Source organism: Mesoplodon mirus (genome assembly GCF_964341445.2).
Source record: "Mesoplodon mirus genome assembly, chromosome: 1".
Taxonomy (NCBI): Eukaryota; Metazoa; Chordata; class Mammalia; order Artiodactyla; family Ziphiidae; genus Mesoplodon; species Mesoplodon mirus.
In genome coordinates, this window is record NC_138976.1 from 14198046 (window position 1) to 14212601 (window position 14556).

The window sequence follows — 14556 nt, forward strand, 5'->3', positions numbered from 1 at the left end:
ATAACAGAGTTGGCGTGGGTCCTGGCACGTGGCAGGTGCTCACTGTGTTTAAATTCAACAGAATCTGGGCCAGAATCGATGGGGAAAACTTAGGAAAGTGGGTCGGTGACAAGGCCATAGCAGAAAGCTGAGTCCTCCCACTTCCTTCCCTTTTGGAAAAACAGGCCGGACCTTCTGAAGGTGCTCCGAGAACTGCTCTTGGAACAGACATGCTTGAGAGAGCAGGAAGCTTCGGGAGAACACCTTGACGGGAAAACGGAGAAGACACTTAGGCAGATGGCCGTTCAGCTAAGAGGTGAACTCGGACATTTCATCCAAGCCAACTTGTCTTCCAAGCCACGTGATGAACTCAAGTGGCCTCCGGGAGCCCAGCTAGCAAAGGTGGCGGAGGCGTCCAAGGTGGAACAGAAAGATGCCTCCGTGCAGACCATGGCTGTGGAGGGCAACACAGTCAGATTCAGACACGAGGGCACGAGAGAGCCTTGGGAAGAGAAACCAACAGACGCCGTATTCAGTGCCGAGCATCAGCCGGAGAACTTGTGCAGGATGCCAGGGCGGCAGGCCGCTGCTCCCTCCTTCCCCAGGGGGACCAAAAAAGTAAGTTTTTCCACATATTACTTACTTAGTTACTTATTAAATATAGACAAAAAACTTAAAAATCACCTCCGATCCCACTACTTTTAAAAAATTTCTATAAAGTCTGGTGTCTCTCTCTGCCTGTACTTATCTTGGCCTCTACCTAGAGGTGTGTGTCCATCCTGATCTTCCCCAAAGTGTTACCAACATTTCCTCCCTCCCTCTCTCCTCCCCCATCCCAGCCCTCTTATTTATCTATAACTCATGATATCTGTGTGTTTTCATTATAAAAGCAGAGTCGTGTGTACATCTGTCTGTAGCTTACTGTTCCATGTTATGCATCAGGAACATCTTTCCTTGTAATGGCTGCTAAGATTCCACTGTGGGGAATGTACCAAAGTTTACATAATTTTCCCCTGTTGATGGACCTTTACTTTTGCCAGTTGCAGTAAAACTGGAATGACCTGACTTTAGGGGTAGGGACGAGAACCTAGGTTTTATTTTGTACGGACTTTGTGTCTTAGAGGTACCGTTCTGTGGGCTTTGTCTCCATTCTCTTATCCTTACAACACCCGTCAAAGATGAGGAAGCAGGTCCCGAGTGCCCATGGTCAGCCAGCTGTGAGGGGCCTGACTGCACAGCCGTGCCCTTTCCCTGGGTCAGGCTCCTGTCTAGCCTGTGCTGGCCTGAGTGGTAGGGTCTGGTTTTGGTGGGTGAATGCCTGCATTTTGCTTCAGTCAAGATCCTTTTTCTAGATGCCTCTCCTCAGATACCATCAAATATGCCAGATTGTGAAAAAGCAGACTCTCCTGGCAATGTTTGATCGGACCTTTTACTAAAACCCTCCTGGGGAGGAGGGGTTGGGATTGAGGGGCCCCATAGCAGGGAGATGGGAGCGGCTTGGGAGAGAAGGAGAGAGGTCGTGTTTGTGGTAGGGCTCCAGCGACTGGTCTTCTTGTTTCTGATGGGTGTTTTGTCTCTGAGAAATCAGCTGTGCACACTGCTTCATAGCATCAGAATGGAGAATTAAGTTTATTTTCTGACCAGTAAATTACTGCTTTTGTGCATACCAAAGAGAGTTAGATATATCATTAGCAAAATTGCTTTTGATTGTTTTAAATTATGCACCAAAACTGTAATTTCTAGAAAAGGGTTTCTAAAGATATCAGTAGAGACCAAAAAAAAAAAAGACACTGCCATTATATTAACAGTACTCGAGATGCAGATTTGTGCAATTTGGCTAGAATAGAGATGCTCTCATCTGCCCCAGCTAGTTTAGTTTGTACCTGTGTATTAGGAAAACTAGATGTTGTGTGTGTGCATGTGTTTTTTCGCCCCTGCTATCTGTGAGGGAGATAGCATCCTATATTCAGGAAAATTAGATAATCAAATGAACTTAATTTCCCCAAATATATTGAAAAAAAATTTCCATTTGGGATTATCTTCCTGCTGGTATCTTCAAAAGGAAGGCTACTGTGTTTATTTTTTAGCATCTGCTATATATGCCAGGATTGTGCTAGATATTCTATTCATGTATCATCACAGTTAATCTTCTCACCAAGCATATGTGTTAGGTAGGTATTGCCTACATTTTGCATGTGAAGAAATATAAGCTCTGAAAGGCTCAGAAAATTGTCCAGAGTGACTCAGTCGTTGAGAGGAGTAGCAGGGGCGTAAAGTGGAGTCTGGTTTTAGAGGCAGACAGGGATATTGTAACCCACCTTTCTCAGGGAGGGAGGAGCTCTCTTACCACCAGTTTGGCCTTCGGTCTATGCAACATAGAAGAAAATTTAATGGTCTTCTCTGTGGTCTTTGGTTAGTCAAGGAATCAGTAATCCTTGAGCTTAGGCTAGAACTGTGGCATCCTGTTAATAAAAAGAACCTCTTTGCAGCCCAGGGGCAAAACAGGGAGACGGGACATACTTCTGGTTGAGTTACAGAGGCGAGATGCTGGGCTGTACAGATACACCCGTGATTGCATTGGGCCTCGCCGCTCACCTGCTCTGAGTCCTTGGGTCAGTCACCTGACTTTCAGTGGCTCCAAGGGGATCATTGTGACCTGGCACCCCGGGCTGGCGTGCTGGCTCAGTGAGGCAGTGTGTGTCGAGTGCCTCAGGCCGTGTCCGTGGTGGGAGCTCAGGGTGTGTGCATTCCTGTCCCCTTTCCCTCCCCAAGTGAGAAGTTCCAGGATGCCATCTCTAATAAGGTGGTAGGTGGGATTCGGCATCCATAAGGTAGCATTTTGTGTGGTGTTATTTTGGAAGCGGCATTAGGGTGACTGACGGCAGCCTTCCAGCCTGAAATTGGCTTTGGCATTTGTGCACTTGCAGCTATCTTCCCTGCTGCCATATGACACACAGATTTGGATCCAAGAATAGAGATTGGTGGAGACTGAGGCCCAAGCAAGTGACTTATTTTCCAGCCCTTTTTGACGAGGCGTCCACCTCCTCCCGAGGGGTCCCTGACACCACCGCAGACTGTTCTTGTCCTTGAACCTGTTCTGTCCTCTTGCGTGGAATTCCAGGGCAGAAAGTCTCTCACTTTTCTTAACTGGGCAGTAGAGGTCGAAGAGCTAGTCTGAGGCTCAGCTCTCCAGCCTTCTTATTGTATGATACTGGGCTGGTTGTTTGACGTCTCAGTTCTTCATCTGGAGAATAGGTATAATAACTTCTGTAATCCTCTGAGCTCTGGGAATGCAGAGTTCACCCGAGGATTACGGGAGTACATGCTTGAAAGCATTTGACATCCTAGAACGTGCAAGAAGGGCTCCTTCTTCTTCTTTCCTTCTTGAGAGGCTCTGCTGATTTCCTCCTTTCCAGGGTCCCAGCCATTATTGACTACAATCAATTTTAGAACATAACCTTATCCCAGGCAGAAGCCCCGAGCCCATTAGCAGTCACTTACTATTTCCCCCACCTGCGCACCCCTAGCTGAAGGCAGCCACTAAGCTTTTTTCTGTCTTTATAGATTTGCCTGTTCTGGATATTTCATATAAATGGAATCACGTAGTCTGTGATCTTTGGTGACTAGCTTCTTCCACTTTTAAGGTTCGTTCATGCTGTAGCAGGTATCCATAGTTCATTTCTTTTTATGGCCCAGTGATAGTCCATTGTATGGATATACCACATTTTATTTATCCATTCATTAGTTGATGGACATTTGGGCAGTTGCAACCTTTCAGATATTATGAATAATGTTGCTGTGAACATTCATGTACAAGTTTTTGTGTGTACATGTATTTTTAGTTCTCTGGGATATAGATCTAGGAGTGGAATTGCTAGGTCATGTAGTAACTCTGTTTAACGGTTTGAGGAACTGCCAGACTCTTTTCTAAAGTGGCTGCAGCTAGTTTACAAAAGTTTTCACCAGCATGTGAGGGCTCCAATTCCTCCACATCCTCACCAGCAATTGTTATTATCTTTTCGATTATAGCCATCCTAATGGGTAGGGAGTGGTGGTATTTCATTATGATTTGATTTGCATTTCCCTGATGATGAATGATTTGAACATCTTTGCATGTGCTTATTGACCATATGTATGTCTCCTTTTGAGAAATGTCTTGCAGATCCTTTGCCCATGTTTTAACTGAGTTATTTGTGTTTATTTATTTATTTATGGCTGCGTTGGGTCTTTGTTGCCGCAGGCGAGCTTTCTCTAGTTGCAGCGAGCGGGGGCTACTCTTCATTTCAGTGCACAGGCTTCTCATTGTGGTGGTTTCTCTGGTTGCAGAGCACAGGCTCTAGGCACGCGGACTTCAGTAGTTGTGGCACGTGGGTTCAGTAGTTGTGGCTTGCAGGCTCTAGAGCTCAGGCTCAGTAGTTGTGGCGCACGGGCTTAGTTGCTCCACGGCATGTGGGATCTTCCCGGACCAGGGATCGAACCCGTGTCCCCTGCACTGGCAGGTGGATTCTTAACCACTGAGCCACCAGGGAAGTCCTAGGCCTCTTAAGTTATTATTTGTATGTTCATTCCACAAATAGTCGTTGAGCACCTACTATATTACTAGTTCTTGTGCTCAAAGCTGTGGATGGAGTATGAATAAGAAACACAGAATCCATGAATCCTAAAGCTTATAGGCTGGTGCAGAAGATAGACAAAGAACAAGTAATTGCATAGGCATTTAATTATTATGGTCCTAATGTTTTTCCGAGGGGGCAGTGAGTATGTAACAGGGAAATCAAGGCCCATTCTCCTGAGGAAGGCACATTTGATCTGAGTCCTAATGAATGTGTTGGGATTAGTGGGAGAGGTGGGGGTACGCAAGGAAAAGTATTCTAGGCAGAGGAGATAGCATATGCCAAGGTCCTGAGGTGGAAGGAACAAACCATTTTGAGGAACGGATAGGAGGTCTCTGGCTGGAGGTTGGGGTGGGGGTGGGGAGGGGCCGTAACTTAGGCTGCAGTAGTGCACAACATGTGGGCTCTGGTAAAGACTGTGACCTTTGCCATACGAGAACTGGGGAACAATTAAAATAGTTTTAAGCAGGAGCGGGGGTGTGTTGCCTGTTTTGGTGCAGTATGGCAAGTGGGTTACAAAGGGCAAGAATGAGTGTGGGGAGACACCTCAGGAGGCTGTTTCTGTGGCCTGGATGAGAGCTCACAGCCTCTTGGAGTTGGGCGGTGGCCGCGGAGGATGAGAAGCAACAGAAGAATTCATAGATACCTTGGGAGTTGGAGTTAGTGAAACCTGGTGAGTGATGCAGTGGGTGAGGTGCATAAAGGGAATTTTATTTTATTTTATTTTATTTTTTTATCATCCCCCCACCGCTTTCCCCCCTTGGTGTCCATACGTTTGTTCTCTTCGTCTGTGTCTCAATTTCTGCCCTGCAAACTGGTTCATCTGTACCATTTTTCTAGGTTCCACATATATGCGCTGACATACGATACTTGTTTTTCTTCTGCTGACTTACTTCACTCTGTATGACAGTATCTAGATCCACCCACGTCTCTACAAATGGCCCAACTTCATTCCTTTTTATGGCTGAGTAATATTCCATTGTATATATGTACCACATCTTCTTTATCCATTCGTCTGTCGTTGGGTATTTAGGTTGCTTCCATGACCTGGCTATTGTAAATAGTGCTGCAATGAACATTGGGGTGCATGTGTCTTTTTGAATTAGGGTTTTCTCTGTGTATATGCCCAGTAGTGGGATTGCTGGGTCATATGGTAATTCAATTTTTAGTTTTTTAAGGAAACTCCATACTGTTCTCCATAGTGGCTGTATCAATTTACATTCCCACCAACAGTGCAAGAGGGTTCCCTTTTCTCCACACCCTCTCCAGCATTTGTTGTTTGTAGATTTTCTGATGATGCCCATTCTAACTGGTGTGAGGTGATAACCTCACTGTAGTTTTGATTTGCATTTCTCTAATAATTAGTGACGTTGAGCAGCTTTTCATGTACTTCTTGGCCATCTGTATGTCTTCTTTGTAGAAATGTCTATTTAGGTGTTCTGCCCATTTTTTGATTGGTTTTTTTTTTTTTTAATATTGAGCTGCATGAGCTGTTTATATATTTTGGAGATTAATCCTTTGTCCATTGATTTCGTTTGCAAATATTTCCTCCCATTCTGAGGGCTGTCTTTTGGTCTTGTTTATGGTTTCCTTTGCTGTGCAAAAACTTTTAAGTTTCATTAGGTCCATTTGTTTATTTTTGTTTTTATTTCCATTACTCTAGGAGGTGGATCAAAAAAGATCTTGCTGTGATTTATGTCAAAGAGTGTTCTTCCTATATTTTCCTCTAAGAGTTTTATAGTATCTGGTCTTACATTTAGTTCTCTAATCCATTTTGAGTTTATTTTTGTGTATGGTGTTAGGGAGTGTTCTAATTTCATTCTTTTACATGTAGCTGTCCAGTTTTCCCAGCACCCACTTATTGAAGAGACTGTCTTTTCTCCATTGCATATCCTTGCCTCCTTTGTCATAGATTAGTTGACCATAGGTGTGTGGGTTTATCTCTGGGCTTTCTATCTTGTTCCTTTGACCTATGTTTCTGTCTTTATGCCAGTACCATATTGTCTTGATTACTGTAGCTTTGTAGTATAGTCTGAAGTCAGGGAGTCTGATTCCTCCAGCTCTGTTTTTTTCCCTGAAGACTGCTTTGACTATTCGGGGTCTTTTGTGTCTCCAAACAAATTTTAAGATTTTTTGTTCTAGTTCTGTAAAAAATGCCATTGGTAATTTGATAGGGATTACATTGAATCCGTACATTGTTTTGGGTAGTATAGTCATTTTCACAATGTTGATTCTTCCAATCCAAGAACATGGTATATCTCTCCATCTGTTGGTATCATCTTTAATTTCTTTCATCAGTGTGTTATAGTTTTCTGCATACAGGTCTTTTGTCTCCCTAGGTAGGTTTATTCCTAGGTATTTTATTCTTTTTGTTGCGGTGGTAAATGGGAGTGTTTCCTTAATTGCTCTTTCATATTTTTCATCATTAGTGTGTAGGAATGCAGTAGATTTCTGTGCATTAATTTTGTATCCTGCAACTTTACCAAATTCATTGATTAGTTCTAGTAGTTTTCTGGTGGCATCTTTAGGATTCTCTATGTATAGTATCGTGTCATCTGCAAACAGTGACAGTTTTACTTCTTCTTTTCCAACTTGTATTCCTTTTATTTCTTTTTCTTCTCTGCCGTGGCTAGGACTTCCAAAACTATGTTGAATAATAGTGGTGAGAGTGGACATCCTTGTCTTGTTCCTGATCTTACAGGAAATGCTTTCAGTTTTTCACCATTGAGAATGATGTTTGCTTTGGTTTGTCATATATGGCCTTTATTACGTTGAGGTAGGTTCCCTCTGTGCTCACTTTCTGAAGAGTTTTTATCATAAATGGGTGTTGAATTTTGTCAAAAGCTTTTTCTTCATCTATTGAGATGATCATATGGTTTTTCTCCTTCAATTTGTTAATATGGTTTATCACATTGATTGATTTACGTATATTGAAGAATCCTTGCATCCCTGGGATAAATCCCACTTGATCATGGTGTATGATCCTTTTAATGTGTTGTTGGATTCTGTTTGCTAGTATTTTGTTGAGGATTTTCGCATCAGTATTCATCAGTGATATTGGTCTGTAATTTCCTTTTTTGTAGTATCTTTGTCTGGTTTTGGTATCAGGGTGATGGTGGCCTCATGGAATGAGTTTGGGAGTGTTCCTCCCTCCGCAATTTTTTGGAAGAGTTTGAGAAGGATGGGTGTTAGCTCTTCTCTAAATGTTTGATAGAATTCACCTGTGAAGCCATCTGATCCTGGACTTTTGTTTGTTGGAAGATTTTTAATTACAGTTTCAATTTCATTACTTGTGATTGGTCTGTTCATATTTTCTATTTCTTCCTGGTTCAGTCTTGGAAGGTTGTACCTTTCTAAGAATTTGTCCATTTCTTCCAGGTTGTCCATTTTATTGGCATAGAGTTGCTTGTTACAGTAGTCTCTTAGGATGCTTTGTATTTCTGCAGTGTCTGTTGTAACTTCTCCTTTTTCATTTCTAATTTTATTGATTTGAGTCCTCTCCCTCTTTTTCTTGATGAGTCTGGCTAATGGTTTATCAATTTTGTTTATCGTCTCAAAGAACCAGCTTTTAGTTTTCTTGATCCCTGCTATTGTTTTCTTTGTTTCTATTTCATTTATTTCTGCTCTGATCTTTATGATATCTTTCCTTCTGCTAACTTTGGGTTTTGTTTGTTCTTCTTTCTCTAGTTCCTTTAGGTGTAAGGTTAGATTGTTTATTTGAGACTTTTCTTGTTTCTTGAGGTAGGCTTGTATAGTTATAAACTTCCCTCTTAGAACTGCTTTTGCTGCATCCCATAGGTTTTGGATCATCATGTTTTCATTGTCATTTGCCTCTAGGTACTTTTTGTTTTCTTCTTTGATTTCTTCAGTGATCTCTTGGTTATTTAGTAACATAGTGTTTAGCCTACATGTGTTTGTGTTTTTTACGTTTTTTCCCCTGTAATTCATTTCTAATCTCATAGCACTGTGGTCAGAAAAGATGCTTAATATGATTTCAGTTTTCTTAAATTTACTGCGGCTTGATTTGTGACCCAAGGTGTGATCTGTCCTGGAGAATGTTCCGTACGCACTTGAGAAGAAAGTGTAATCTGCTGTTTCTGGATGGAATGTCCTATAAATATCAATTAAATCTATCTGGTCTGTTGTGTCATTTAAAGCCTCTGTTTCCTTATTTATTTTCATTTTGGATGATCTGTCCATTGGTGTAAGTGAGGTGTTAAAGTCCCCCACTATTACTGTGTTACTGTCTATTTCCTCTTTTATAGCTGTTAACAGTTGCCTTATGTATTGAGGTGCTCCTATGTTGGTTGCATATATATTTATAATTGTTATATCTTCTTCTTGGATTGATCCTGTGATCATTATGTAGTGTCCTTCCTTGTCTCTTGTAACATTCTTTATTTTAAAGTCTATTTTATCTGATATGAGTATTGCTACTCCAGCTTTCTTTTGATTTCTATTGGCATGGAATATCTTTTTCCATCCACTCACTTTCATTCGGTATGTGTCCCTAGGTCTGAAGTGGGTCTCTTGTAGACAGCATATAGATGGGCCTTGTTTTTGTATCCATTCAGCAAGCCTGTGTCTTTTGGTTGGAGCATTTAATCCATTCACGTTTAAGGTAATTATCGATATGTATGTTCCTATGACCATTTTCTTAATTGTTTTGGGTTTGTTTTTGTAGGTCCTTTTCTTGTCTTGTGTTTCCCACTTAGAGAAGTTCCTTTAGCATTTGTTGTAGAGCTGGTTTGGTGGTGCTGAATTCTCTTAGCTTTTGCTTGTCTGTAAAGCTTTTGATTTCTCCATCGAATCTGAATGAGATCCTTGCTGGGTAGAGTAATCTTGGTTGTAGGTTCTTCCCTTTCATCACTTTAAGTATATCATGCCACTCCCTTCTGGCTTGTAGAGTTTCTGCTGAGAAATCAGCTGTTAACATTATGGGAGTTTCCTTGTATGTTATTTGTCATTTTTCCCTTGCTGCTTTCAATAATTTTTCTTTGTCTTTAATTTTTGCCAATTTGATTATTATTTGTCTCAGCGTGTTTCTCCTTGGGTTTATCCTGTATGGGACTCGGTGCACTTCCTGGACTTGGGTGGCTATTTCCTTTCCCATGTTAGGGAAGTTTTTGACTATAATCTCTTCAAGTATTTTCTTGGGTCCTTTCTCTCTCTCTTCTCCTTCTGGGACCCCTATAATGCGAATGTTGTTGTGTTTAATGTTGTCCCAGAGGTCTCTTAAGCTGTCTTCATTTCTTTTCATTCTTTTTTCTTTATTCTGTTCCACAGCAGTGAATTCCACCATTCTGTCTTCTAGGTCACTTATCCGTTCTTCTGCCTCATTTATTCTGCTATTGATTCCTTCTAGTGTAGTTTTCATTTCAGTTATTGTATTGTTTATCTTTGTTAAACATTTCTTGCATCTTCTCCATCTTTGCCTCCATTCTTTTTCCAAGGTCCTGGATCATCTTCACTATCATTATTCTGAACTCTTTTTCTGGATAGGCTGCCTATCTCCACTTCATTTAGTTGTTTTTCTGGGGTTTTATCTTGTTCCTTCATCTGGTACATAGCTCTCTGCCTTTTCATCTTGTCTATCTTTCTGTGAATGTGGTTTTTGTTCCACAGGCTGCAGGATTGTAGTTCTTCTTGCTTCTGCTGTCTGCCTTCTGGTGGATGAGGCTATCTAAGAGGCTTGTGCAAGTTCCCTCAGGGCATTTTAAAAATGGCTCCCAGTTTTGGTCTGTGCAGCAAGTGGAGGGTGGTCTGATTCACCGAGGCAGAGGTCGTCGGAGTGCTGGAGCTGTGGGATGCGGGCCTGGGGTGATAGAATGAAAGAGCCCAGTTTTCAGTTGACTTGAAAGGGCTGGTGGGCCGTCAGAAATGTGTAGGTTGGGCAGGTTCAGAGCTCTGGGCCTGAGAAATAGCCATGGGACTAGGCACCTAGTGGCCCCCGAAAACCTTAGTAAGGGGTGGTTCTGGTGGCCTGGCGGGGTGAGGGGCAGATTGACTTAGGCTTAGGAGAGGGTGTGAAGTGAGGAAATAGATAAGGAGCTAGAAAACGTTTCCCAGAAGGTTGTGTGGGGAAAAGGAATGCCGTGTAGGGAGCATCTGGAACGTTCAGAGAGACATGGCCGGGCTTAGGAGGGTGTCGAGGAGGAACAGCTTGGCACTTGTCAGTCAGAGGAGGGACCTGCCAAGACACAGATCTGCAGGCTGGGGGATAAACGGAGGTGCCGTTATCTGGACAGGCACTTTGAGTCCTGTTTTATAAGGTTGGCACGAGCGTGTTGACTATGCGACCAGAGGAAGTGTATTCATTGTCTCCCTGGGTGTACTTTCAGGACGTGAAGAAGTCCCGCTTGCCCATCCTGATAAAAGCATCGCGGTCACTGGGGAGTGTGTGCCGGCTCCCTGCCCCCCAGGAGGTGGTGGCCCAGCAGCAGGGGGAGCTGAAGGAGTTTAAAATTCCCAGCAAGCAGTGTCACCAGAAGTTAATTCTGGCTGAAGCAGTGATGGAGGGGAGGCCAGCGCCAGACAAAGCGCTCCTGAAAGGTAAGCACCAAGGAAACCGTATCCTCTGCGAGAAGATGAACGGCGTGACAGGACGGCCAGAAATGTCAGCCGCGTTGTTTGGAATTGCAATACGTTTGAGTATAAATTTCATGAATTGCAGTGACTAATCTTGACTCTTGACAAATATACAATCGAGGGAACACGATAAGGAAAGCTCATTTGTTGCTTTTATTCTGGGGGGGGCAGAGGGGGACTGGTCGTGCTCCCAGGCCTTGTGAGGTCACTGCCCCCTTCACTCGCAGTTGTCTGGGGGCTCCATCTGTGGAGGCCTCAGTCCTCTTTGCAGGGTTCTCTGGATGGCCAGGCCGCAGTTGTTCGGGTTCTTCGGGGCTCATTCCAAACCCTACTGACCTTATGGCTTCTAGAAGTGACCTGCCTCCCTACTCCCTTGGAATCTGCTGTCTTTGCTCTCCTGGGAGCTCCCCGAGTAGAGAGCCTTGGGGTTACAGAGTATCAGGGTGAGACTCCTAGACTTGGAGGGAGCACGTCAGTGGGATCCTCTAGCCCGAGACAGTGGTGCTTAAGAGATGTTGCCCCTTTGAGAGTCTGGGGAAAGCTGAGGGCCTTCTCATGCGTGTAGCACTGTCCATCATCTTTAGAGTGCTCGTGAATCCACAAGAGCACTTCTGTTGACTCCTGATTTTTTTTTTTTTTTTTTTTTTTTTTGCAATACGCGGGCCTCTCACTGTTGTGGCCTCTCCCGTTGTGGAGCACAGGCTCCGGACGTGCAGGCTCAGCGGCCACGGCTCACGGGCCCAGCCGCTCTGCGGCATGTGGGATCTTCCCGGCCCGGGGCACGAACCCGTGTCCCCTGCATCGGCAGGCGGATTCTCAACCACTGCGCCACCAGGGAAGCCCTTGACTCCTGATTTTGAACTTCTGCTCTAAGCGAATGACAACAGCACACAATAACAAGAATGGCAACAGTGGTCTTTTATGTATTTATTCGGAAAGGATGTATCAGGTCCTCCCGTGTGCCAGGCACTGGGGAGATTGTGAACAAAAGAGACCGAGTCTGTGTCCAGCTTGTATATCACAGCGGGAGGAAGACAGTAAGCCGTGAGCAGATGTATCGTGTGTGAAATGATCGGTGCTGTGGAGGGAGATAAAGCCGGTGAAGGACATGGGTAACGTGGAGCGGGGGTCGGGTTTGCTAAGGTACGTGGAGTCGTAGAGAGCGCCTCCCTGATGAGGCGATATTCAGGCGGAACCAGGAGGAGAAGGGGTCAGGGTGGTGGTAGACCCGCTAGGCCCTCATAGGCCAGCCTAGGGCTTTGTCTTTTACTCCGGGTAAGGTTGGAAACGGTCAGAGGGTTTTGAGCAGCGGAGTCACGTGATCTGACTTATGCTTTAAAGCAGGGATTGGCAAACTGTGTCCTGTGGACCAGGCTCGCTGTGGGTTTTTGTAAAGTTTTATGGGAGCACGGCCCCCTGCGTTCATTTGCACCTTGTCTGTGATGGCCTTTGCACTGTGATGCCGGGTTGAGTAGTTGTGATGGAGACCCCGGGGCTTGCAGTCTCAAATATTCGTTATTTGGCTTTTGAAGAAAAGTAGGCTGGCCTCTGCTTTAAAGGATCACTTTTTAAAAAATATAATTTTATTCATTCATTCATTTATTTATTTAATTTTGGCTGCTTTGGGTCTTTGTTGCTGCGTGCGGGCTTTCTCTAGTTGCAGCGAGCAAGGGCAACTCTTCGTTGCGGTGCGCGGGCTTCTCATTGTGGTGGCTTCTCTTGCTGTGGAGCACAGGCTCGAGGTGCGTGGGCTTCAGTAGTTGTGGCACGTGGGCTCAGTAGTTGTGGCGCACGGGCTTTGTTGCTCCACGGCATGTGGGATCTTCCCGGACCAGGGCTCGAACCTCTGTCCCCTGCATTGGCAGGTGGATTCTTAACCACTGAGCCACCAGGGAAGTCCTAAAGGATCACTTTTAATGTGAACCATGGGAAGGATGGAGATGTCATACCCTGAGATGGAAGGATTGAGGAGAGCCAGGCTCAGGGGGCCTCAGGGGTCTGGTTTGGAACTCTTGAGATGCCTGTTGGAGGAGAGGTCTGGGCCAGGTCAGCATGTTGCTGGTATTTGAAGCTCTGAGGCTTGGAGACAAAGGAGGTAGGTCTGGGAACCGAGCCTGGGCCTGAGAAGGAGCAGCCAGTGGGGTGGGCGGCCCAGGGAGCATGGCCTCCCGAAGCCGAGTGCGGAGCAGATGAGCCGTGTCGGATGTGCTAGTGAGACAAGTAAGTCAAGGACTGGGACTTGGCCTTGGGATTTAGCGTTGGGGGAGTCCTTTGGGGACATTGCAGGGCTCTGTTTCCACGGAGCGGGCAGGGCTACTGGCGTGGGTTCCGGAGAGAAGGGAGGAGAGAAATTGGATATAAGAATAGGCAACTCGGTGGCGGGGGGGTCGCCATGGAGGGGTGGAGAGGAGCAGGGCAGGCGGGGGCCACGTGGCCATGAATCTCGAGGGATTCCATGAATCGGGACGGTGGGTGTGTGCAGGAAGGCGGGTGTTGTCACTGGTGTAGTCTCACAGCGTGAGCTGTGAAGCCGGAGTTCTTAGGGAAGAGAGAGAATGGTCTGGAAGCGTCAGGGAAGAACAAGGGTGCTCACACACTTCCAGGCCCATAGTAGAAGGGAGAGAAGCACCCACTCCTGGGGAGGTGGCAGGAGAAGCAGTGTTTGCTGAGGAAGGGTTGGAGACACAGGTGGACGATAGCGTCCGAGTGGGGGGTTTTCAGAGCGGTTCAGGCCTGGGAGGTGCCTGGGGGCCTCGGCCTGCCCATGGTGGTAAAATAAAATGAGTGCCCGTTACTTACTGGACCCCACTGTCCACTTTATTTTTTTATTTTTTAAATTCTTTTCTTTTTTTTTTTTTAAACGCCACATTTGTTTGTTTATTTATTTTTTTGGCTGTCTTGGGTCTTTGTTTCTGTGCGAGGGCTTTCTCTAGTTGTGGCAAGCGGGGGCCACTCTTCATCGCGGTGTGCAGGCCTCTCACTATCGCGGCCCCTCTTGTCGCGGAGCACAGGCTCCAGACGCGCAGGCTCAGCGGCCGTGGCTCACGGGCCTAGTTGCTCCGCGGCATGTGGGATCTTCCCAGACCAGGGCTCGAACCCGTGTCCCCTGCATTAGCAGGCAGACTCTCAACCACTGCACCACCAGGGAAGCCCCCACTGTCCACCTTACATCCATGATCTTGTTGAATCCTCCTAACAGTCCTCTGAGGCAGGGACACTAATTATTCCCATTTGATCGTCGAGGCATTTCAGAGATAAAGGGACTTGGCTACGGTCACACTGTTGCTGACATCCCAACCCGGATCGGAACCAGCCTGCCTGATTTCGGAGCCTTTACTTTTCCCCTACTGTTTCTGGGAGCCTAGTATATGATACC

The 14556-nt window shown here is 45.3% G+C and overlaps 1 protein-coding gene across 4 annotated transcripts in view; it reads left to right on the plus strand.

The window, feature by feature from the left end:
- CDK5RAP2 (CDK5 regulatory subunit associated protein 2) overlaps positions 1-14556 on the plus strand; it is a 183996-nt gene that overhangs the window by 120947 nt on the left and 48493 nt on the right. For all 4 annotated transcript variants that reach the window (XM_082619449.1, XM_082619448.1, XM_082619451.1 and 1 more), the window contains exons 21-22: positions 165-597; positions 10934-11144. In XM_082619449.1, the coding sequence (XP_082475575.1) occupies positions 165-597; positions 10934-11144 (644 nt within the window). The remainder of the gene's footprint in view (positions 1-164; positions 598-10933; positions 11145-14556) is intronic.